Below are 27,219 nucleotides of genomic sequence, written 5' to 3' on the forward strand. Positions count from 1 at the left end.
AGAGGGTGTAAAATGTGTTTTGTGAAACGACAAAATATTATGTGTTAATTATGTAGTCTTACTATAGTCTATACTATAGTCTTCATCATCCCACATCGGTGTACATGTGGGAACAGGCAGTGATATAACTGGAATATTTGCACTTAAAAAAATAAATAAAATTGACTTCATATCGATATCATCAAGATCATGTTTGATAATATCTTGTCCTCATTGTCCTAGTAAGGTGGTATATAACAGTATCATCTGTAAATATTGCACATACAAATTGAAACACATCTCGAACCGTGCATCGGAGTAGTCATCACACATTCCTATCGAGCAATGTACACAACACCACCACTCTTTTCATAAACCCAACAAACTGTTTTGTGTCATGTGAACGATATGTAAAATACCCTTGACGGAATTGGTGATCTATGACCAATGTCTATGGTATGCATGCATAATAGTGTGTAGAGTATATAGCTGACAATTACTTTGCTCAAATTAACCAACTAAAATTTTCAAAATTTATTTGTTCATACATGTGGAACAATATATTTGAGTACAAGTTTTGGTTATATAATAACCTCGTTTTGGAAATCAGCCAAGTATCTGCTTGTACAATAAACTATCTTTCAACATTAGTTAAAATCATAGTGCCAGTGACGTACCACCCAAACAAAGATCAGTTCCAAATGGCATCAACTCTGAGCCCGTTTTGAGTTTTTGTGATGAAAGTAACAATCGGGTGAAATATGTGTATTTTTTGATAATCATAAAGAAAAAAAGTATATTTATAGAAATGTTTAATTATATGTTGAAACGATTAGAAAACTGTTCTCCCATGTTTTTTTTTAATTTAATTTAGGGTTCCAATTATTTAGATTTGTCAATCTTATAATATTGACACAGGAAGTCAATATTGTGGCATGCCAATCTAAAATGCATACATTGTTTATAATATGAATGGCCTTGCTCGCCCCTAAATCTGTTCCTGCCTCGCGGCACAGGGGAATATGACTTGGTGGGCTTGCCCGTCTCATTAACAATAAATATAACAACGACAACTTTCGCAAGTTGCCATCTGTAATACAAAAATGGGTTAATATACAATTTTCAAAAAACAGAAGTAATCCGAGTTATATTATTCTTATTTTCTTAACTGAATCAGTGATGTACATGTAATTGCAGACCAACTCAACAATATTGGTATTTTATGATCTCCACAGACACTGCAACAGGAAATTGTGGATGATCTCAGAGCTCGACCATATATTGCCAATGGAACATCACTTGCTAATTTTTGGGGTATGAACAATTTGGACGCATACCTACAATCAATGTCTCAAACTGGAACACATGGTGATCATATCACTGTATCACGAGTTTCCCAGATGTTTAATGTGCAATTCATAATATTTTTGTCAATTGGACCTGGAGGAACAAGACTTATTTCACTGTATTGAACATATGATAATAATATTCCAACTGTATGGATGGCACATGATTCAGAGAATCAAGGTGAACACTACTACAGCATTCAAGGAAATGTTATAGGTCAAAGTCAGTTTTTAATACATCAAATCAAATACCAATCAGACCTAAGAACTTTAACAACAATGAGCAATTGGAAGTGAATGACACGGAAGTAGGCACTGATGAACAAGACGGCGACGTCACTGGGAAACTAAATATTTATGCTGTGGAAGTAGGCATCGATATAGAAAATGGTTATAGCATGAATGTATTTGCTGAAAAACATGATGGTGGAAATATATACGTAAACGTTGAGAAACAGAGTCACGAACCAGAGGTACGTGCCGGAAAACAGGCATATGACGAACCAGAAGTAGATATTAGGTATCAGTAGTCAAAATGAGACAACAATATCAGTTCAGAAACTAATAAAAAAAGGTTGGCAAAGGTAGTGGTCTCAGTGTGAGTGTGTGAGAACTGTTGACTGGAATTAAGAAGTGGTGGTGCGCATGGATAACATTACGCCTTGTTCAAGGGGCTGCAGATTAGTATGCCATTGTGAATATTTTCTGGAAATAAATGTTGCAACTTTCATATTTTGAACTTTGTGTGTGTTTACATTTTGTTAATGAGTTAGATACTGCATTTTATATATATTTCACAACGAATGGATGGCATTTATTAGTTTTGAATTTGTTATGCATTTATATTTTGCACTTGGCAGTTTTAAAAAATATCGTAGTTTCACAATGAATAACCAAGATACCAGAAATGATGTCTTGTCAAATAGTCATATTATTGGATTATTTAATTCCATTTCACTGTTCAATATTTATTATGTATTCTGGAAAGAAATTGCATTTTTGTTTGATTTATATTTATTTCATTATTCAATGTTAATGATGGGCGTTTCATATTTGATATGCATGTCTTTATCTACTGTCACGTGCAAGGTGCCACATGGTATGCATGTCACTTCATTGTATCGCATGCTATTTACTTATCGGGTCCATAGAAGTTACTACTTTTTTTGCAAGTCTTTCAAAAAAACGTCAATAAAGCCGATTTCAGCATATATTTGACTGTTAATAGATGTTAAGGTAAATGTAGACGTTCATTAAAATCATCGTGGTTTGGCCTTTTACTATTACACTGATTGCAACCATACACAAGCTTTATCACAAGTAATTAAAGTGCAATATTATATCGAAAATATCGTAATATTTTGAAAAGAATATAGTATACAATATATCGTCTTTGGTTAGATGTTGATCAAAATATCACTGCCAATTATATCAAACGTATCTTCAAATCCATTCTAAATTTAACAACACGATCATTGTCAAATATGCCTTGACAAAACTTTCAAACTATATAGACTATATCATCAACTATTGACAAATGGATCAACCCCAACTCCCATCAAAATTTGACTACAATATCTAATGCATGTGCAAATTTGAAGCAATAAATAGCCAGAGTAATATTAGATATAACGTTATGGCCGTTCATGAATATCAATGCAATATTGAATATATTAAGTGTATTCACTGATTTGTTTCAAATTAACAACGAATATATATACATACATGTATATATCTGAAATATCAGTTACGCTTTTTTTTGATGATTTTGGAAGCACACTTTTAAAATTGCTTGGGACTACAAATGACATCAAAACTGTCGAATGTATCCGATATTATATCCATATCAATGATAACAGCATTATTGATCAGTTTTGCCAAACATTGACAATTGCAGACCATAACGCCTTTTAGGTGCCCCACACATAGTGTTGGCATGTCGTTAATATTTATGTTTCTATTGGCAAATATGTTATTACATTATCGGTAATCATCTTGTTACGTTATCAGTTGGAAAATAATCTATTACATTATCAGTGATTTTTGTGTTACATTATCAGATGGAAGAAAAATTATTACATTATCAGTTATTTTTTGTTACATTATCAGTTCCCTTTTTTTGTTACACTATTGGTTGCATGTTGTTACATTATCGGTTTTTATTACAATATTGGTTAATAGTGTTACACTATCGGTTAATGATACATTATCGGTAATTGTTACATTATCGGGTCCAACACCCCTATTCATAACACAGTTAACAATGTTTGAGTAAAGAGTTTTTGTCCACCTAATAAAGCTGGGTCCGAAATTAAATGTTTCAAGAGTTTTGAACAAAAGAATCATTCTACCGTGTCAAAAGCCTTTTCCAGATCTATTGTTAACAATATCCCTGGCTTAGTTTCCTCGTCCATATAGTCAAAGATGTTTTCTCCAAGACTGACCACATCTCCTATTTGTTTAATTTTGACAAAGGCCGATTGAGTATTATGAATTATATCTGGGGGAACTTTTTCCAGCCTTTTGGCCAAACACTTTGTTCCAATTTTATAATCAGTGTTGAGGAGTGAGATGGAGAGCCAATTTTTAAGAAACCTACTATCCCTATCTTTTTTTTCCAACAATGTGATGACTGCCTGTCGCTAAGATGGGGATAATTGACCCTCTTTATAGGCGATGTTTAGGGAATTAACTACATATTTAGACATCACTGGCCAGAATTTGGTGTAAAACTCTGCTGGAAAACCATCATTTCCTGGTGTTTTATTGACAGGCAGGGTTTTAATAATACATTTGGCTTCCTCCAAGGTAATAAGTCCCTCACATATTTGGGCCTGGTCCTCAGTCAATTTTGGTATGTTAGGGTTTTGAAGAAAAGTGGATTGGGTGTTAAAATCAATATCAGTTTTTAGGGTGGAGGCGTAAGTATTTCATAATAGAATTTGATTTGTTTATTTATTTCTTGGGCCGGGATCACTAATCCATTTGTATTTAAAAGGTTGGTAATTTGTGATCTCTTGGCATTCATTTTCTCAAGTTGCAGAAAATAGAAAATATAGTTTTTCTCGCCTAATTCGTGCCAATTAGCTTGTGATCTAATGATCTGTCCCTGTGCAATGTCATCATATTCTTTCTGAAGGGATTGTTTTGTTAATTCATGAGTGTTTAATGTTTACATTAAACAGTATTTATGGACACAACATTTGCATAACCTCACGTGTTTCCTGTTTAGCCATTCTGTACTGCAATTGCGTCCAGTTAACAGCGTGTCACGTCAACTCTCGCAATTATTTTACAAAATATTCATTACGATATGGATAATACTATTAGCAATCGCAGAGGCCGTAAACGTAATGCTCCTGCCATTACACAGATCGCCGAATATGTGGTAGCTACTACTAGGAGTGTTTCAGTTGGGAGAGGACGTGGGGCCGCTACAAACAAAGGATGTGGTGCCACTAGAAACAAAAGCCGAGGTGGTAGGTCAATCTCTATACCTCGTACAGCAGTTGAAGATACTATCGCTGACCAACATATTCGTACAACAAGAAGTATTTCACGGACACGAGTCTTAATTTCTTTTCCATTTTAAGGATTTTCTCTTTGTTTTTTACTTTTTTCTTTACAATAAGTTATGGTTGACCTCTTTATACAAAACTTTAACCAATCCCATAAAATCCGATAGTCCTGAATGGCCTCCCCTTCCTCAATCCACTTTGGAAATTTATCCTCAATTAATCTTAAGTAATCTCCATCTCGCAGCAAACTTGTGTTTAGTTTCCAATATGAAGGGCCCTACTACATTCATTATATTTAATACTTAGTGATATAGCACAGTGGTCATAGTGCACACATGGGATAATTTTTGCATCGATTGTAATATTTAGCACAGACTGACTCGCGAGGAAGTAGTCCAAACTAATTTGTACCAAAGTGGGGTTAAATCGTTTCCATGTAAAGCCACTCAGATCTGGGTTCATGACCCTCCACACATCTACCATCTCCCCTGTTTCAATAAAGTTATTCATAAGCTGATGGGCCCTGTGCCAATGTTGGGTTTTGCTTCCACGTCTGACTTTAGCTTGATTTAATACAATGTTATGACCCCCCCCCCTCAGATTACATAGATATCAGGGTCAGACAGACTTTCTCTAATTTCTTGGAAGACATTTTTTTGAAATGTAATATGGCTATTCTCACCATTAGGAGCATATGAATTGATTAAAAGAATAAGTCCATATAATAAAACTGTATGTATTAGATATCTTCTTTTGGGGTCTGAAATTATCTTTTTAATTTCAAATTCCACATTCTGAAATAGAGTCATTACTCCCTTACTGTTTGAAGCGCCATGGCTGAAAAACATTTTACTTTTGCATTGACTACTCCAAAACCTCTCATTTTCAACACTACTATGAGTTTCCTGGAGGAAGACAACCCCTGGATTTTGATTCTTGACCCAATTAAAGACTTGTCTCCGCTTTTTAGACTGACCCAAACCTCTAACATTCAGTGAAAGGATTTTGATTTCCGAAGGACCCATATTTTTGATGAAGTTTGCAATTTAACCCCCATAGTACCTACAGTTACTTTTATACTGACTCTTTTTTTCGTTTTAGAAAAGAAAAACGGGCAAAACAAAAATACAAAACAAGAAACACCTCCTCCCATCTAAGGCTACAGCCACCAAACATAGCCTGTAAATCAGAGTGCATCAACTGAACAAATACTAGTGTTGCACAACCGTCACGTGGGCTCATAATCAAAACAAATCATCTCGTGGTAGTTGAAGTACAAACTGAAAAAAGTAGACTTAACCTAATTTTAAAGTCACAAATGAAACATGGAAATTGCAGGCAACCATTATACAATAAACAGCTCACATTAAGTGGCTTTGAATATAACAACAGTATAACACAATCAGCTCCCAAAGGTAGCTTTAAATAGTTTACCCTTACGTAGTCGGTATTGCCAGTGTCCCGGTATGTTTAGACATGACAAAGACATGACAGTTTCTCAAACAAAATGGCGATCTCTCTTTCACAGTCTGACCTTTTAGTAGTTGGGAAACAACCGGTTGCTCACGCAAAACCTTTGAGTTCGCTCGTCGTTTCGCAATAATAAAGTTAGGCATGGCTCACTTACTATTTCATTCCCTGTAAAGTTTGCCGTCAATGATCATTCTGCCATTGGCAAAGCAGGGTCGATTGGGCGCAATTCACATTTTCGCTTGTAGTCCGCTCGGGTGTAGTCTTCTGTTACAAAGACTCCCTCGTTCTTCAGTATAGTTTTAGCCTTACGCAACACGGCAATCCTTTCTGGTCGTCTAAGAAACTTAACAACAATATGAGATTTGGACACTCGAGATGCAAGTCAGTTTCCTGTATAGATTTGGTGCGTGTTTTCTATCATGGCGGCGGGGTCTTCGAAACCAAGCTTGTCTTTCAGCAGAATGACGAGTGTTTCAATGCAGTTCTCTCCTGTGCTCGTCTCAATACCACCAAATCTTAGGTTGATAGACCTTGAATATCGTGTTATCGTCATCGCTTTCTTTCAGTTTAGATTCCAGTTCCTCAATTTTTTTTTCAGCTTGCTCCAATCGACCATCAACGGCCATGTGGTTTTTTTTTCAGTTTGGACACCTTGATCAAAGTTTCGTTTAGCGAGCGTTCAAAATCTTCCTGTTTTTTCTCCATTATTTCAAATGTTCGGTTTTCGAGCGCTGCTCATCGTTTAGCTTGTCCATTTTCTTCTCCATTCTGCAGAGACTAGTTTTTAGAAAGGTCTTGAAATCGTCGTCGTTATGCATACCCTTTTTGTGTCATGTGGGACCTTCGTATCACGTACAGCCTGAGTGACGAACCTCTGCAGCGAATTCGGTTGGCGTGATGTCGTTTTAGATTTTGACGTTTTCGGAGACATAATTATTCATGCAACTTGTCCAAGTTTCCCACGAGCACTTCAGCTTGCCGAGTTCACATTCAAATTTGCAGAACCTTTGCTATTTTACTGCTAAAATACCCAGAGCCCACAGAACGAGCCGGTCAAAGATTTGTTTACATGTCGTAACCTTTGATCTTCTTCTTTCATTCTTTGTTTTGCTGCGATCTCCACAACACTGGTACATATATGGTCAGGTCAGGTCTATAATTTATGATCTATGAATTTTTATTTCATATTTTCTTTTTTAATTTTCTTGGAGCATTAATCTGCTTTGATAGGCTTACAAGGCTGGTGGTCAACAGTGGTTGGATGAATGCAAACAAAAATGTGTAATTAATATGTAAATTAGATAATTAATATGCACATAAATTAATAAATTAAATTAAATTAAAAACAAGTCATTAAATTAAAATCACATAGTCCCCGTTAATTTTTTGAACGTTCTCTTTGTGCTTGTCATATTAAAGTGGAGGGGTTATTGCGAGTGCGTCCTTGAAACGTTAGTCCCAAGTTTCGTATACAACAGATTGTTTATTTACATCAAATTCGAACACATGTTGCGTGATGACCCCGCCAGTTTAAGACATAGCAAAGAAAAACATAGATCACAAGTGAAAGCATGTCCAAGTTATCACATTTTATCACAAGATGGCCGCTAGTCGGCCAAATTTGATCAAATTGCAAATTGAATTGACATGTACTTGTATCCATTCATGACATGCTAAATATCAATGAAAATCAAAGAAAGCTTAGAAAGAACTCTTGAGAGACACATTAAAAATAATTCAAAATTACTTGTACTTGAGATATTGATGGAAAAGCTGAAAACTAATTATGCAAATCAGAAAATTAACATGAACAGATTTGAGTGTAAAACTAATAAGGTCTGCGCAATGTAACAGACCATCTATGTTCCAAGTTTTATTGAAATGTGATTAAAACCCCCCAAAAATGAATAATTATGCTAATTATGGAATTAATATAAACAGTTTTTAACCCTAAACTAATCAGGTTTGTACATTGTCCTATAGCATTTTTGTATTAAGTTTCATTGAAATGGAATATTTAGTATTTTAGATATAAGTGTGAATAGAATTAGTTAATTATGCAAATTAGGTAATTAATATGTACAGATTTTAACCCACAACTAAACAAGTCTGTCTATTGTCCTACAGCATCCATGTACAAAGTTTTATTGAAATGTGATGATTAGTACTTGAGATATCAGGGTGAAAGTCATTGCAAATTAGGTGATTACTATGCATAAATATTTACCGAAAACTAATTGGGTCTCTGCATAGTTCTAGATTCAGTGAAATTTGATGATTAGTACTTTAGATATCAGAGGAAAAGCTTAATTAATTAATTAATTAATTAATTAATTAATTATGCAAATTAGGTAATTAATATGTACTGATATTACCCTAAAAACTATCAGGTCTGTGCAGTGTCCTATGACATCTATGTACGAAGTTTCATTGAAATGTGACGATCAGTACTTGAGGTATTAGTGGAAAAAAACAAAAATTGACTAATCATTATGCAAATTAGGTAATTAATAAGCACAGATTTTTACCAGAAACTAATCAAATCTGTGCATAAGTTCAGAGTATCTATGTACCAAGTTTCATCAAAATCCAATGAGTGGTTCTCTAGATATCAGTGGAACAGTCATGGAACAGCTAAAAATTAGGAAATTATTATGCAAATTAGGTAATTAATAAGCATGGATTTTTACCAAAACCTAATCATTGGCCCAGAGCATCTATGCACCAAGTTTCATCAAAAACCGATGTATGGTTCTTTGAGATAGCAGTGGAAAAGACGGACACACATACATACACACACACACACCCACACACACACACACTTACATACAGACAAACTAGGGGCACCATTTGTGTGCTTCGCACATGGGAGTCAATGATACATGGGTGACAGAGATATAGTAATATGGCCAAAAATAAGCCGTTATTCGGTCATTTTGATCTGATTATGAAACAAAGTGACACGAATGATGTATGTGCCAAATACGAATGAAAATGGTACATAAATCATGGAAATCAGCCATCCTTGATCCGATTTTGAAACAAATTGTCATAGACATGTATCCTAACATGTATAATGTATATGCCAAATTTGAATGAAAACTGACAAAGCATGTCCAAGATACGACATCCAAAAAAAAAGGAGGATGCCTGCCAGTCGGCCATCTTTTATCCAATTGCAAAAGTAATTGTCGTGGACATGTATCCCAACATGTATAATCTATGTACAGTAAAACCTGTCAAAACCGACCCCTGGATAAACCGACCTACTGTCAGAACCGACCGATTTATGTAGTCCCGAAATTTCTCCATAGACGCCTATGTTAAAACAACCTGTGAAATCCGACCACTGTCTACTCCGAACACCGACCGCATTGATCGGCCCCAAGTCCAATATTCACACTGAATACATCGACCATCCGACCAGTTGCACCACGTCCGCTGTCTAGTAATCCGGTCTGCCCGACCTAAAAGTGTGCATTGTGTTGAATTTACCGTGAACGTCACAGAAACAATATCAAATCTCACACTACAAGTAACGTCCCGTGTAAAACAATAGCAACTGATTAAGTTTTTCACACCACACGCCATCGCATCACGTGATGTCTGGACAGTGTAATGACCCCGGATATAAACAAATGATCGGGGTCATCAACTTCAATTGCGGTGAAGCACACTGCATTATCACTTCTTCAACGATCAAAACATTGAGTTTTCTTCTTTCCATAACGATTCTGATCGACAATTTTGTGCTTTCGAATGTTTCCGTAAAGGGGGCTTCAAGATTGAAATTTATGATGACGAAGAAGCAGACGATGACAAAGAATTCGGAAACCTTATTTAGCATGTTGCAGAGCCGCAAACACAGTGTAGCGTTGTAGAATACCTCCACTTTGATGAACGTATACCGACTGAAGCAATGTATGACGGCGAGTGGGAGCAACAGATTGTTGAGAATTTTATTGCAGACAAAGAAAACCATGAATCTATAGACAACGATGACAACGACAGTCAAATTATTGACCCCCACGATGACCGTGACTTGACGCATGGCGATGTGCTAGACATGTTGACAAGATTACAAAACTTCGCAATAAACAAAGACTCCAGCTACTTGACAGATATCCAAAATTTTATAATTCGAACGAACAAAATCGTTGAAAAAAGATGTTCTTTAAAGCGGTGAAAACTTGATGATTTTTTTACATCGTAATTTGATTCATTGACTTAACAGCAAAATCAACTGTCTGCATAAATTATAATAATTACATGTAGCTCACGTGAACTTACGTTGTGATGTCATTCAAAATGGACGCCTTCAGTTACGATACGCGATACTTACCCGGTCTGTTCCAACAGTTATTTTAATGTTCATTGATTTCATGTACATACCATAATATTCTTGTCTTGTTTGGTAAATTATTTTATTGAAACAATACAATAAATGTAAATACATGTATAATCACCGGAGGCAAACTCCGGTGTATTTCATTTGTCCCGTGTTTACAGCACATGTAATTGTTGTTTCAATCGAAGTTATGCCCACCCTGAATAAACCGACTCCCTCTGAAAACCGACCATAGATCCCAGTCCCAGTCATGGTCGGTTTTGACAGGTTTTACTGTACCAATTTTGAATGAAAGCTGACCAAGCATGTCCAAAATACGACATTTTCAAAAAACAAGATGGCTGCCAGTCGGCCATTTTGATTCAAATCACTAAACCACTGCATGTGCATGTGTCCCACATAAAGTACTAGGCACATGCAAAGAATGAACGAAATTGGTCCAAATTCTGAAATATGACTTCGCACGGTTGCACACACAAACGGACAGACGCACACACAGACGCACACACAGACAGTTGGAGGACATGTATCCTAACATGTATAATCTATGTACCAAATTTGAATGAAAACTGAAGAAGCATGTCCAAAATACAACATTTTCAAAAAACGAGATGGCTACCAGTCAGCCATTTTGAATCGAATCGCTAAACCACTGCATGTGCATATGTCCCACATAAAGTACTAGGCACATGCAAAGAATGAATAGAATCAGCGCGACGGATTCTGAAATATGTCTCCGGACAGACGAACGGAAGGACACCAAATTATAAGTCCCCGTTTTCGGACTTTGTCGTGACAACGTTATGTTGTGAGGCAAGGCAATACAAGATATCAATAAGCCATCAATAAATTTCTGGAGATCATCATCTGTGTCTTGTAGAAATGTAATGTCTTGTATGATTCGTATTAATTTATAGTGAGAGAGCATACCATACAATTTATATAAAAAATTTCTAAACTCACCTTTTCTTTCTCTTCAGCAGCTCTTTTCTCTGCCTCTTTTATCTTATCACTCAATTTTTTCATATCAACTTGCATTCTCCGTAAACTATCCTCATGCAGTTTCCTCTGTTCAGATAGCTGAAATGAGACAATTAAAGGCATGTGAATAGGAAACAAAATGAATATGAACTTTTCAACAAATGGGCAGCCATAACAGCCAAAACTGGGCATTCAGTGTTTGTGGTGTTATGAACGCAAAGAAAAATTTTAGCATCTGAAAGAATACCATGTAAACATAGCTATAATAATGTTTCATTTTATTTAATTTTTGATGACCAACTGTACGTAAATTGAAGTTAAGCAACTGAAGTCACTATTGCATATGATTCCCAAGATGAATGATGTACACGTGAAGTTTTAATAAGATCAGTCTAGGCATGTCTGAGATGCACGTGGAGACGTATGAACACAGACAAGCAGGTAGGTAAAAAAAAACAAGTCCTCATTTTCGGATTGTGTCCAAACAAAGACTAACAAAAAAATATATGCAGACACTGATATACTGTAGTCTTACCTTGGCTTGCAGAGCCTTGTCTGTAAGCTGTTTGTATTGTTCATCAGCTGATCGTAGTCTGTTCTGCATTGCTTTGATCTCAGCTTCAGCCTGAAACAATACATCACATATATTAGTGTATTGATGTACAACAGCCCTGGTCCCAGACAAAGAATTGTTTACAAAACAGACCATCACTCATTGTCTTCCAAAGATGATTCATCGTGTAACTGGTTCATTGTTTTAAAGTGCAACTGTGAAAATTCTGGCTTGTTATCGTACCTAAAAAGTCTTTTCAGCGAAAATTAATTCCAGCTGAAATGAAGTAATTTACAGTAACCATTTAGCATGAAGTGGTTTTAATTCCGAAACACGAAGATTGACTTTGACATCGGAAATATCAGCTCCTGTTTAAAAGTTCCTTCAAAATACTGCCAATGTACCACGATTGAAAGTTAGATTTCAGTGAGTCCTCAAAAGGCTTAATGACGGCAAGATCATGGAGTTGCAGCCGATTGGTACAACAGGCCGGAAACACAGTAGCGATGTTGTTGTTGTGTAGTTTTTTTCAAAAAAATCTTCACATAGATGTTCTCTGAATTCATCAAATAATGCCAGGGCTTTTTGTTCTTTGCTTAACCCCAGCTTCTGGCGTGTCGATGACACATACGGAATGATAACATTGTATGAATACCGGTGCATTGTTTTTCGTATTTTTACTTGGCAGTAATAATAGCGATAATCCTTGAATATGTGTTGGCAAGTGCAAGTGTAACACTCGTTTTTAACGTGTAAATTAGTAACAGACATTGAATAATAAATGGTCTTTGTTCTTATTTGTTAAGATTCTGTTTTAAATTTATTGACAAACATGTATAAATGAAAGGTCAAAGTTGAATACTAGTAATTTGTCTGCAAGAAGAACGCGAATAATATAATGCGCGAATTAGACAAAATTTGCTTTCACCTGAAAATGTCATTTGCGAAAATTTCCCATCCTACAGTATTTTTGATAGAAACTGTTAACTGCAGATCGAAAATCTTCTATTGTATAGATTCTATTTCGTTTGATCATTTTGCTTTTTGGTGCCGATGACATACATTCATCAAGTTTTGTAATGAACAAATTTTGAACGTTTGTGCGACAACATAAATTTTATATTGCTTCATCCAAACAAGCAGCCTGTCGGCTGAGATAGCTCTACTATTAGCAATGCACATTACAATTAAAGAACTAAAGATATCATTAGAAAATGAACAATAATTATAGTATCAAAGCAATCGACTGTTTTCAACAAGAATTCGAAAATATCACTTTTCACCAAAAACTACAAAAATACATGTATTCACTGAAATTAGTAAATAAAATATATCATGAAATGAACAAGCCATGCATGGCACAGTCCCCGTTAGTTATCGAATTTAAGATATATAGTTTTGTTTATAGTAATATAGCTAGAATACAAGTCATTGAAAATGACAGTCCCCGTTAAGTTCTCTTTGTGCTCGTCATATTAAAGCGGAGGGGTTGTCGTGAGCGTGTCCTTGAAACTTGAGTTCCAAGTGGCGTATACAACAGATTGTTTATTTACATCAAAACACGTGTTTCGTGTAATAGTAATATGTCCAAAATAAAAACAGCCGTTATTCAGCCATCTTTGATCTGTTTATGAAACACACCGATATGTATGATGTATGTGCCAAATACGAATGAAAATGGTACATAAATTGTGGAAATATAGTAGTAAGGCCAAAAAGTCAGATAACTGTCAATCGTCTATCCTTGACCAGATTTTGAAACAAATTGTCATGGACATGCATCCTAACATGTATAAAGTACATGTGCCAAATTTGAATGAAAACTGACAGAGCACGTCCAAGATACCACATAAAAAAACAAAAACAAGATGCCTGCCAGTCGACCATCTTTGATCCACTTGCGAAATAAATCGTCATGGACATGTATCCTAACATGTACCATCTATGTACCAAGTTTGAATGACAACAGACAAAGCATGTCCAAAATACTTTTCTAAAAAACAAGATGGCTGCCAGTCGGCCATTTTAAATCAAATCGCTAAACCACTGCATGTGCATATGTCCCACATAAGGTACTAGGCACATGCAAAGAATGAACGGAATCGGTCCACAGGATTCTGAAATATGACGTTGGATAGACTGACGCACAGACACACGGACGGTCGGACGGACAGACTCAGGAACTCACGTACGGTCAGGGACATGTATCCTAACATGTATGATCTATGTACTAAATTTGAATGAAAACTGACAAAGCATGTCCAAAATACGACATTTTCAAAAAACAAGATGGCTGCCAGTCGGCCATCTTTGATCCAATTGTGAAATAAATCATCATGGACATGTATCCTAACATGTATAATCTATGTACCAAGTTTGAATGAAAACTGACGAAGCATGTCCAAAATACAACATTTTCAAAAAACAAGATGGCTGCCAGTCGGCCATTTTAAATCAAATCGCTAAACCACTGCATGTGCATATGTCCCACATAAAGTACTAGGCACATGCAAAGAATGAACGTAATCGGTCCAAGGGATTCTGAGATATGACTCCGGACGGACGCACGGACACACAGACGCACGGACGGACGGAGACCGAATTATAAGTCCCCGTTTTCGGACTTCGTCCGAACATGGACTAATAAACATGTCAGGAATATGATTATGATGATTGACATTTGTATCTACTTGTCAAACGAGTATTGAGAGATATTGCTCTGGAACAGCATTTATAATTAAAACAAAATCAGCCATTTTGAATACATGTATAATGAATATATAAAATTTGAACATAATCAGTCAAAGCATGTCAGAGATATGGCTCTATAAGCCCATTCATTAAAACAAAATGACCGCAAGTCAGCTATTTTGAGTCCGATATGAAAAATAAAATGACGTGCATCAGGAACCAGTTATGTTTAATGTATGTTATAAGTTTGAACAAAATCCATCCATAAATGCCAGAAATGCTTGATATTTAATGATAATTTAGCACAAAATGGCCACCACTCTACCATTTTTAATAGGATCGTTAAACCAATATATCTGTATATCTATGACATGATCTATAATGAATATTTAAATTTTGAACATAAACAGTCAAAGCAAGTCAGAGATATGGCACTAGAATCACATTCATTAAAACAAAATGGCCGCCAGTCGGCCAGAAAAACAAAATGATGTGCATCAAGATCCTATAATGTCTAACGTATATATCAATTTTGAACAAAATCCATCTGTAAACAGCCAAAAAATGCTTGATTTTGATGATTTTTAGCACAAAAATGGCCGCCATTCGGCCATCTTGAATCAGATCTTGAAACAAATTGACGTGCATATATATAATATCATGTATGATTATGTGTAAAGTTAGATTGTGATTGGTCCAGGCGTTTCTAAGATACAGGTCCGACCACGGGCACGCACGGACACTGAGGTCAAAACATAAGTCCTTGTTTTCAGACTGTGTCCGAACGGGAACTAACAAATCTGGGAGAGGTTCATATGTAGTACCTATATACGTAATATCCAAGCAATCAGACTTGTGATTTTTAACTAGAAGTCGAAAATATCACTTTTTACTAAATAAAAAGATGTCATTAGAAAATGAACAATATGTATGTATGTATGTATGTATGTATAGCAATCGAACTTGCTGTTTTCAACAATTCCAAAAATGATCACCAAAATTAGATTATTGGAGATATCATCACGTAATGAACAAATCTGAAAGGGGTCCACATGTAGTACCTATATATGTAATATCAAAGCAATCAGACTTGCAGTTTTTAACAAAAAGTCGAAAATATCACTTTTTAACAAATATTCATTAAAATTAGAGAATTGAAGATATCACCATGAAATGAACAAATCCGAGAGAGGCCTACCCAAGGTACATATACACCGAGTATCAAAGCATTCAGGCTTGTAGTTTTCAAGAAGTCGAAAAAGTAAAACATTGACACGGACGACGATGACGGACGACACCGGGCAATCACTCATATGATAAGCTCCGCTCGACAAAGTTGATAAAAATATTCACACTTTCATTGTAATATGGTGCTTATAAGCCTTGGTTTTGGGAATTGTTGCCCAGTATTTGAGTTGTTTTCATCGGGCGTACTGACTTCCTTACATTTCACGATGTTGCGTTATCGCATACGAAATCCCGATGCTACCACCGTTAGGCCTGGTCTTCCAGATCCAGTGTCAACTGACAATCCTGATGAAACATATCAAGCTAATGAAGAAGTCTTCAAAGTTCTCACAACCCTGGGTTCTCATGGCAGAAAACGAAAGCGTTGGCAATATGAAGTTTATAATCCAGAACTCAGTGCGAAGATCTGCAAATTTGCATCAGAAAATGGCAATTCCAGAGCAGTGCGCCGCTTAACTGTCTTCCTTGGTAAATCCATCAATGAAAGTACCATTCCATCTATGAAAGAAGGCTACATCAAAGAAGTCCAAAAATCAAAAACTCAACCAGTAACCAGTATTCATCATGCTAAACGTGGTCGACCTCTACTTTTAGACGAACTTGATTCTTGAGTGAAGCGATATGTAAATAACGTCAGAGACTCAGGGGGCATCGTCAACAGAAACAACGTAGTAGCAGGCGTGGTATTGTGTTGCAACGTAATCGGTCCTGCTCCAAGAATTTGGCGGACCTATCAAATTGACATGTACTTGGTCAGAGTCATTACTGCGAAGGATGGGTTACGTGAAACGGAAAGGGATGAAAGCTGCTAGAAAATAATAGGGAGTCTTTCTTGGAACGCATCACCAACGCAGTTTCCACGGAGGCAATACCATCCGAGTTGGGTGATCAATTTTGACCAAACTGACGTACACATTGTCCCCGTTAGTTCGTGGACATTAGCCAAAAAGAGAGAGCGACAAGTCCCAATTATAGGCCTGGAGGACAAGCAAGAATTAACGGCAGTATTTGCAGTGTCCTTGGCCGGCGATTTATTGCCACCGCAACTGCTGTACAAGGGAAAGACCGATCAGTGGCACCCAAACACTCAGTTTCCCGCCGAATGGGACATTTACCATACACCAAACCATTGGAGTAATGAGCACAGTATGGGACGATGTGTTGCACTAGACTTGTCATTCAACGGGAAATTCAAAGACCGATTGAAAGAACAATTCTACAAGTGGTATGCCGACAAAGTTACTACAGCTCTTAATAATGGTCAAGATGTCAATAAAATCAACGTTAATCTCAAATTATCGACCATGAAACCACTGCATGCCAACTGGCTTCTCCGCGTGTATGACGATCTCCACCGTGAACGTGAACTTATCATTGATGGATTTGTGCAGTCTTCAATCAAGGCAAGCATTGACAACTGTGCAATTTGAACATTCATTGAACTGATTTAATAAGTGTCCCTTTGTTTTTGATATTTATTACCAATATTTACATTTGTATTTATTTATTTATAATATGACGTGATCGAACAATATGGCTCCCGATAATTTGATTGACGCAGTTGAAATGCGTTTTATGAAAAAAACAAGTCATAAATGACACTGCCTTCGCTAGTTGTTATTTTAAAGTTGCATGGACATAAATTGGCAAACGCGTTTTCTATGGCATTTTCAAGTTTATAGCACTCTCCATCCAGGTCAGCATTATTCCCAGCAAGGAAACCAGATAGCACCAAACCAGTACAACAGGTAAAAATTCAAGGAAGTATACAAATCAGATCTGCGAATATGTAGAGTCAGTGTTGTGTCTGTTTGGATAAACTAGTTTGTAGCACTGGATCAGTTTCAATATCTCTAATAAGGACAAGATTACTTCTCATACGACAATGATACAAATAAAGTGCAAAAATCCAGAAAACTATTATCAAGTTTTTAATATCATACATTAATATTAACAAATCGTGTGAAATTTTATGTGCAGAGAAACACATATTTATGCTTTGGTTGACAGAACTTCTCAAAGTAAAAAAACCTGCGAAACTTTATACAATTGTCAGACACGCAGTGAATAGTACCGGTATGTTTTTGTACTACATGCAGTTCTAGTGGCTTTGGTTTTTGAGAAAAAAATTCTGGCATGCACCTGAAAAAAAAAAAAAGAACATTTAGTCCAAAGTAAGCAGAGGTTGTAGCATATGTGCTCCCATTGGCTGTCAGATTTAATTAAAAAAGATATTTGAGTCTTTTTAGTACGAAACAATATTACTTATATTACTTAATAAATTTATACCAGCCGGAAAGAAATTGCAGTTCACACTGCACTATATTAAACATGTTCTACCTAAGTCTAGGATAAACTAATTCACCAGTCTGTTTCCACTCTACAAAGTTGTCAAATTAATATTCACGGGATTCTGCAAAAATAAAATATTACGAATAAAAAATTATGACTATTAAGTCAACATCATTAAAATTGATGATTACATGAATTTGACCCCCTCCCTAAATATTGTTTCACATATCCTTTAATGCACAATGTCAATAATTAAAAACATGGCCGCCGTTAAATCCATCTCAATCAAGGTCCGTAATTTATTTTCCTGCTTATAATGGAGATAAATTATGGTAGCTAAACAATGAAATTGCCACCCTGATATTAAATTACAGTACTTTTAAATTTCATCATTGCTTTCAAGCAGTCACTGTTGGCCGAACTTGACTTGTATTTTCTCGATAATTCTAGTCTAATATGTCGTCACGAAACCAAGTTTCAATCTGCTAGCAGTTGCCAATGAACACCGGAAATAGCAATTGTGCATAACAGAATCACGATCAGCGTGTTCTAAACTTTTACGTTTTTATTATTCCAGTATTTTATATGCCAAACGTTATTCCCAAGCCTCCTAAATGACGAGATAAACTTTCGATTTCCACGTTTCATAACCAGTTCTTGAGCTAATAGCAGGACTGTTTTTCTGGCAAATTGTGACACTGTGCGATCGCTAGTTTCTCACTAAAGTCAGGACAAAAAGGGATAAATCAAAGTTCATAATAAATACCATAAGCACAGTTTCTTACCTTTGAGAATTTAATCTATATAAGCCTTGTGCAAAGAGCGATACAGTCCCGGAATACAATATCCTCAGACGAAAACGACGCAGATTTCCTCAGCGCTTAGACTGGCACATGTCCACTACGGTAATGCCAGTTCTCTTGCGAGAAGTGTTAAAATGCGGATTTTTCCGGCAAATGTTGAAAATCACCGAAAAACACAATGAAACCTTGGCGAATCAAAAAAATACTTGGCGTGCATATGTATGGCATTGAGAATTACATATGCACCAACTTGGATAAACATTGGACAGAGCATATCAAAGTTATAAGAGGTAAAAGACAGATGAACAAACGGACGGACGGACGGACGGACAGAACCCAATCTATAAGCCTTCGGCAGACTTCGTCTGCAAAGGCTAACAAACAAATGTTGAGTAAAACATGTACAACTTTTAATGCACAAATCATAATAATTACACAAAGTAATAAAACAATGCTGCATTTTACAACTGATTTATTGTCTTTTGTTTATACTTGTATCACCAACTATCTTGGCAGACATGTGTGAAAATAAAGTCGTGCATATGGAGCTCGACAAAATTTTCGCTGCTACTAAATTTCGCGTTTTTTCCTGACTCACGAAACTCACGGAAATGTGTAGCTCGCGAAATTAAAACGGTTTACAGTAATGTGAAAATAAGTAATTATTAGGGTTGTACAAACCCGTTTGTTTACCTAATTATACCTACCAGAATGTCTGTGTAAATAATAAATTCCATTTATTACTTGTTAGGCTTAACTACAGATTACAGCGCCGAACAGAAACAATTAGGGAATATACACAAAGAACACCCTAGGGTAGCATTCCCTATAGAACAAAGGCCTCTCCTGAGGGGTCACCCTCAAGGCGTTCACGGGTGTGAGGCCCGATCCGTTCATTCTCACAAACGTTTCCGCTGCACCAACGGGTCGTTGGAAATTTGTGGGGAGGTGGGCGGCTTTCCACAAACTTTCTAGTAGGTATGACGAGGTAAACAAACCAGTTTCTACAACCCTAATAGTTTACTACATCAGAAAGTCCGTGGAAATAATAAATTCCATTTATTACTCGGTGGGCAGAGTAGGACATTCACTGGAGGTGGGGAAGCTCAGACAGCTGAAATGTATATTTTTCGACACAAAGAAGAAAGGTAAAAGACTGAGAGAAATCCAAAGCTTCTCACTAACAAGGAGTCTTGTCCCGGGATACACCCACTTGGGCGACTCTTCAGGAACCGGGTGCCTCAAGAGTAGGCCCCCTAATTTAGGAAGGCTTACTAAACAATAAAGTAGGGCCCCAACAATTCTAATGCATTAAAAACAATCAACAATTATCAACAATCCACCATGAAATGGTGATATTCGAAGCAGGGTGGCTCTGTTTGCCCCGCCCATAACAGACAAACGTGCGCTTCTCACTGCCCCTAGACACCTTGGTGCGGTCGCAGTACCAGCTCACAGTTCAAACAGGACATAGAATTCCTTCTTTGACGGTCCTCTTTGCCCCCTAAATTAGTCAGGCGTGGAATGACGATTGGCTCAGGGTCACGCCCTGGGAATGATTCTTGGCAAGAGTCAAACGAGTCTTCAAAATAACTTGTGAGTTCATAAAAGAGGCACATCCATCACTAAAGGACAGTGTCCCTATCCCTGAGCCCAGAGGCAAAAGAAAAACTGTTTACATAGTGACATACTACATGTTCGCCTTATCTATAGACTCGAAAGGGGGGTGTCGTCTCCGGGAGGAGTGACACGTACGTCGGGAGCATGGCATTCCAGCGATTGGCAAACAGAACTATTATCTGGGGCCCATCCCAGGAACAAAACAGCCGGTCCGCCACCCATTGTGGGGTCAGCCACTCGGTGTTCTGGAACTGAATATGTCTCAAGAGGGCGCCCGCAGCGTTTGTATCCCCGGAAGGCGGTGAGCCGATAGCTCCATCTGGTTATCCAGGCACCAAAGAAGAATCTCCTCCGCTAGCTTCAACAACGTTTGTGAACCCCCCCCCCCCTCCTTGTTGATGTACAACACTACTGAGGTGTTCTCTGTCTGAAGCTGGACTCTGAGATGGTGTGCGACTTTCTGAAGAGAGGGCCGTCATGGCTTGGTTCGACGATTGAACCCTGAACTGCTGATGGAACCAGACGAAGTCGTATGCCAATCGGCCGCATCAGTTCGCGCATCAACACCGATCCCGTTGGCTGGCATCGCTCCATGCACAGGCCGGAAGGAAGGGTGGTAAACTCATAAACGTTGACCTATAATAGGAATCTGAGATACCGGCTGCATGAGTGGTGAATGGGAATGTGGAATTAGTCGTCGCTCAAGTACCAAAGCTGGTGTTTCCATCAGGAAGCGCTTGAGTTCCACTAACCCGTTCAGCCGACTGAGGTCTAGAACTGGACGTCACCAACCACCCCACACCCCTACTCTTGGGAATGAGGGAGATGTTGGATTAGAACCCTGGGAAAAAATTGGGGTTCTCCACTAGGCGTATCGCCTTTTCTCCAGAAGGCAGGCTACTTCCTGTTGGGTCGTCTGCGCCTTGACCTCGTCCCTCGGCAAAGGACCTGAGGGAGGATGAGAAATCAGGAAAGGAGGAGACCGAAGAGGAATCCGATACCCACGTGACTCTACTACGAGCGTCCCGGAATCAGAAATTTTCCTGTGCCAAGCTGGTATGTGCTGCATAAAGCACGATCCCACGGGAAGGAGCGAACGGGGGTTTGGAGCTAGTGCTTCCCGAACTCTAGCTTCAGTATGGGAGGACGACTCCAGAGAGGGAGACCCGGAGTCGTACCACCATCCATGTCCAGGCAGCCGGCGAAATCTTCAAAGAGACTTCGCGGCCCCCTGGTCCCCAGAAGTCTAAGAACGTCCACCACCAACACCACGTTCCTTTGGCTTTTTCTGACGCTTCCCGCTACCAGTCTTCTTCTGCCCCTTCGAAGGAGACCATGAGCGCTTTGATCCTCGCTTGTTGTGGCCCGAGCAGAGGACTTAGTGCCTGGGCTACCCTGTGGTTTTGGTTTGAACCGTTGACCAGAAGGACTAGCTACCTTGGCCAACAGGGACAATTGCTTGAAATGGATGCACTGATCCTGAGCAACTGCCAAACCTTTCACTGCATCCACTAACCAGCCACCAAATAGCCGGTCACGCCCCCAAGGCTTTCTCCACAGTCGATCAAACTAGTCTCCCGCTGGAGTAGGATAGGCGCACAGACGTAGAACTGCCTCATGAGGCAGTTCTACGTCTGTGGGCCTATCCCACTCAACTAAAACCGCTCCTGCCAAGAGGGCAGTATGGACTTGCAAGATATCGCACATAGCAACTCTCTGCGCTGCAAGAAATTGGCTCATCTGCCAGAGGATCGAGGTTTGTTGATGAGCACTCAGACGGTCAGAACTTAGCAAGGTGAGCTGACACTCTAACGCCAAAGAAACCCATACTATAAAATTGATGGGTTTAAGTTACAGTACTCATTTTGCCCAACCTCCCGCCCGCTTCCGGTTTTCGATCGCTTTTTTTTCGCTCGCTTTGTTCAATTCAACCGCGCAATTTCCGCTTTTTTTCGACCATGCAAATCCGGAGGTATCCGCTCGCGCAAACGGTCGTTCGCTCGCTCGCCTGACAGCACAACCACCCGCATTTACAGTTCATTACCTACTGTTTCATGTACAAGTGTATCATTTTTGTTTTTATGATGTTAAAATAAGAATAAATACAATCAGAAATTTATAGAACGACCGTTGAAAAAATACGGTGGATCACACTGCCATATAAAATTGGTAATAATACATACGCGCAGTAATAATGTCCACCATAAACAAGATCGAACCAAACATGTGAAATCAAATACAACACTGACACAGACACAGCTAATATGAAATAAAACCATTCTATTTTTGGTGGAGAACGAAAAATGTCTTCTGTAGAGTACGGTATTCGTTGAGTAACCGTGTGTAGGGTGACGGTTGTCATGCACGCATGGTTTGGGTTTAACACGGGTCAAGTTGTAGTTATGTTAAAATCCGTGGCACCTATAACAATTGAGGAATATCTGCAGGAATAGTAAGACTGTGAAAAAACGACTGATCGATTGTTATAGAATGACCGTAGTGTACAATTTGTCAAACAAATACAATACTTGCAAATGTAATGTCGGCCAGCGCCCATCTTACTTGTCCGAAGTTGTCGAAGCCGACATCAATGGAGATCGCATTTTTTAACTAGGCGGCTGGCAAGCGGACTAACACGTTACATAAACTTGTTGAATTACAATAATGGTTTTTATTTTTGCGCCCAATGTCTCGTTATAAAATAAAGGATTCAAATTATGCAGGGTATTCCGTTTTTTGCGAACTCTGGGCGAAATACTTCCATGAGCTGTACGTAGTTCACTTACAGCCAAAACAAAGTCAGCTTGGACATTAAGTTGTGAGACGCGACAAAACAAACGCTGCCAGCGATAGATTACGTGAATAAAAGAACAAAATAAACGCAATCAAAGGCGCCGACCACACGCTTTGGAAATAAATAGAACGCGTTGCTAAGAGGAATCGCACCTGCATCTCGACGACGTCTCCGGTTATGAGCGGGATTTGCCGCGTCTTAGAAAAATTGAAAGTTAAAAAGGAATCAGTGTCGGGGAACCATTCACAATGTTTGCATGAAAAATCCCACGTGAAAGCGTTTTTTTTTCCTGTTACAAACACTATGGTACCTGAATCTTGATTAATTCATAAATATGAATCGGTAAGGGTCAATTTCTAACGATGACCTGGAAGATTGCCATGATTGAGTGCCACCATTTCTGTTTTAAGATTTATTCGGTATAATAATACAAATGTTCACCCCAACAAAGGTGGACATACGGTTTTAGCGACCCGAAGAGCTCATTGTAAACCGAGGCGAAGCACTACGATAAAGACTTTCCATTCCCAATAAATAATAATAAAAAAAAAAACTTCTCGTTCCCGACATTATGAAATTCTTTCGTTTTGGGGGAAAAAACCTGGAAAAAAAACTGATTTTGACAAAATAATTTAGAAATTGATATTAAGAATAATTCATAACGAAATGTATTCCATATGTACCCATAATTTTTTTTCATAATTACTGATTACACACGAGTATTACAGAAAAAAAATAATTTGCTATATTATCTATATTTGTGCCTTTTATTTGTCTTGAACTGTGACTGAAAGGAGCTGGATGAAATTACAAACTATGTAGTGTGTTCGACAACTCATGTATGAACAACAATTTTAATAAATATGATTTTACTTGGTAAAATTACTGTATTTTTCTACATAAAAACAAAAGAATTTCACAATGTCTTTGTTATCATAGCGTTGTTGGTAATAGTTGAAAATGATACATCCACGCGAACCTGCTTATATGAGATCGAAGGAGTCTCTGTTTTCAACAGCCGTATACATCTAACTGCGTCATCAAGTTTCCTTGTGGACCACGAGCTCTGTTCCTTGTTTGCATGTTATCATGTTCACACAATTGCAGATATTATTTGTAAGGGTGCCCTTTGAAATGGCACATTTTCTCGATGTTTTAGCGAGTATATGGCTTGTTCTCACATCAGCATAATTTTCCTCGAGTTCACTCATCGCTTTCCCACATGCACTTCTCGTTCTTTGCTGCTAACTTTTTTTGCACTCTAATATGTTGTTGTTTTTGTCTTTCTAAACATCGAGTTTATTTTTGACATTCAACAAGATCGCTTGAATTTTGAATTTGATGACGGTTCGAATTTATCCACTTTTACAGTGATCAACATTGCGTTCGAGTAGAGTTACTAGTAATTACAAGCTTGATTTACATTTTTCTTGCGGTGTTTTTCGTCAATCTATTAAATATAAGTGCTTTGGGAAATAACATAATTATATTGCGTGAGTGAAAGAGTTTGATGAGACTGTCACAACATGTTTTATTTATTTCCAACGCGCGTGGTCGGCGCCTCTGATTGCGTTTATTTTGTATTTTTGTTTTCAAAATGTATCACTGTTTTGTTTTCCTCAACAAATTAACTGTTCCGAGATCTCTTTCATTTTTCGTCCGGCTGCTGCCAATCCAATAATTCGTCGCCGCATGTACTCAGACAAGCGATTAATCGTCACAGTCATTATACTAGTAGGTTTAAGTCCAATTGATTTGTAGAAATTCAGCTATGTGATAATTATATGTGTAGTTTTGTTTTGCGCACCCAGACACGAGCAAAAGTTAACCAATAGATTTTCTGAACTACAGCATTCGTATTACTTATGCAAATTGAGTAAGGGTCATAGTGCGAGTTGCGTTCGCAAATAAAGTGTCAAATTATTTTGAGCGCCGTTCGGAATAAATTTCAAAATCAAGTCAAAATCACACACACACACACAAACACACAACACACAAATACTAGTACTCAATACATATCGCGATTGACCAGTTATATAGCTGCTTGAACTACACACACAAGGACGTAAATATGTAAATACAGGTCACAGTTCGACTTGCGTAGCAAACGTTACAATGTGTCAAGTGATTTGAATGCGTCTTTGTTCCAAAACAGAGAAGCAATAGGCGTTGTGTTTTGAATCGTCATTATAACCTAAATTTATTACGAATAAAAACTTAAGTTTATAAATACAATGTACGATCATTGTTACTCCAGCGGTCGGTTGGCAAGCGAACGATGTTTCTGAAGCCAGCCATAGCAGGAGCAAGCGAGCGAACAAAAGCGAGCGAGCAAACAAAAGCGAACGCGAGCGAGCGAAAAAAAAAACGGTCGGTTTCCGATAAGAAAGCAGCGAGCAATCGGAAATTAAGCGATAAGCGGTCGGGGAAAAAAGCGATAAAAGCGAGAGGTTGGGCAGAATGAGTACTGTACGCCCGTAAAGCCCAATGCACTTATGGGCACTGGTGTCGGTCAAATGACCACGCAACGTGGCCTTCCCAATCCGCACTACCCGCCTTAACAAAGGTATGGGTACCGGGATTGGTGGAGCAGACTGTGGTACCGCGTGAGTGTCCCACACCGGGGACCCATCAACGGTTCGCATAGCCCCAATAGGGTATGGATTCACCCAATTGAAGGCATTGGACATGACTGCTCCGAAACCAGGTTCAAGCTGTTTGTCCTTTACTCCTGAAGGGTACCAATAGCCCCCTTCATCACCCTCTGAGTCCCCTCCATAGCTTGGGCCACACAAGGTGCCCATGGGAGTTGGCCAGCAAGCGTGGTCTCTACGCTGGCAGTGAAAGAGGAGAGTGCCGATGAAAACAGGTCCAAAGGTGACTCTCCCATCCAGGGGGTGGGATTATTACCGGCCGAGTACGAAACAAAAGTCTTGCGACCGTCACTGTCCGGTTCACAAGCTGCAACCTTAACTGCCCATTAGTAAGGGACAGCTGGGCTCCAGTTGGTTGGGTATCCTGTGACTGCCCCAACAAAGTGGAGACGAGAGATGACAAAGCGCTCCCCCACCCTCCTCCTCCTCCTGTTGGGGAGGAGGAGGAAGAAAGGGGAGCTATGTGTGGTATGTGGTAGCTGCACCACATATGAGGGTTACCAACAGTAGAGTCCCCTTCCCTCACAAAGTCATAATCTGGGCGGCCTGGTAAGACACAGGAAATGATGCCTGGTCAGCCCGAACCTGAGGGGGGTGTGGGGAATATGGAAGAGGATGTGTAAGGCGGTTCGTTCCAGGGAGAGGGCCCCCTCTATAAAAGAAGTGGATGCTCCCTTTCCCACTGATGTGAGTTGTCCCCCCACTGACCCTCTAAAGGAGAGATCACTGGGAGAATGGGAGACACTTGACCCTAGCCCTGGTGGTGGAGGGACACCCCCAGGTCCTCCCCTGAGACTGCAGAATATAGTTGACTGTTGAAGCCTGATTACGCATCCAAGCTTTCCAAGCCATCTCGTCATCATGGGAGAGCTGGTCACCTTGACTAGTACCGATAAAGGAAGGCAACGTCCCTGTCCCT

The 27,219-nt window shown here is 38.5% G+C and overlaps 2 protein-coding genes across 7 annotated transcripts in view; one reads left to right on the plus strand and one right to left on the minus strand.

Annotated features, from left to right (window-relative positions):
- The window catches only part of LOC102801418 (centriolin-like), a 204,129-nt gene that overhangs the window by 112,335 nt on the left and 64,575 nt on the right, over nt 1-27,219 (minus strand). For all 6 annotated transcript variants that reach the window (XM_085493889.1, XM_085493887.1, XM_085493886.1 and 3 more), the window contains exons 16-17: nt 12,181-12,270; nt 11,628-11,744 (exon numbers count right to left, since the gene is read on the minus strand). In XM_085493889.1, coding sequence (XP_085350015.1) covers nt 11,628-11,744; nt 12,181-12,270 — 207 coding nt within the window. The remainder of the gene's footprint in view (nt 1-11,627; nt 11,745-12,180; nt 12,271-27,219) is intronic.
- The window catches only part of LOC100378319 (haloacid dehalogenase-like hydrolase domain-containing protein 3), a 148,018-nt gene that overhangs the window by 15,073 nt on the left and 105,726 nt on the right, over nt 1-27,219 (plus strand). Inside the window, exon 2 of the mRNA XM_085493890.1 lies at nt 11,963-12,086. Within this exon, the coding sequence (XP_085350016.1) occupies nt 12,069-12,086 (18 nt within the window). The 5' untranslated portion in view covers nt 11,963-12,068. The remainder of the gene's footprint in view (nt 1-11,962; nt 12,087-27,219) is intronic.

The sequence above is a fragment of the Saccoglossus kowalevskii genome, chromosome 19, assembly GCF_978046115.1.
Source record: "Saccoglossus kowalevskii chromosome 19, keSacKowa6.1, whole genome shotgun sequence".
In the NCBI taxonomy this organism is placed as follows: Eukaryota; Metazoa; Hemichordata; class Enteropneusta; family Harrimaniidae; genus Saccoglossus; species Saccoglossus kowalevskii.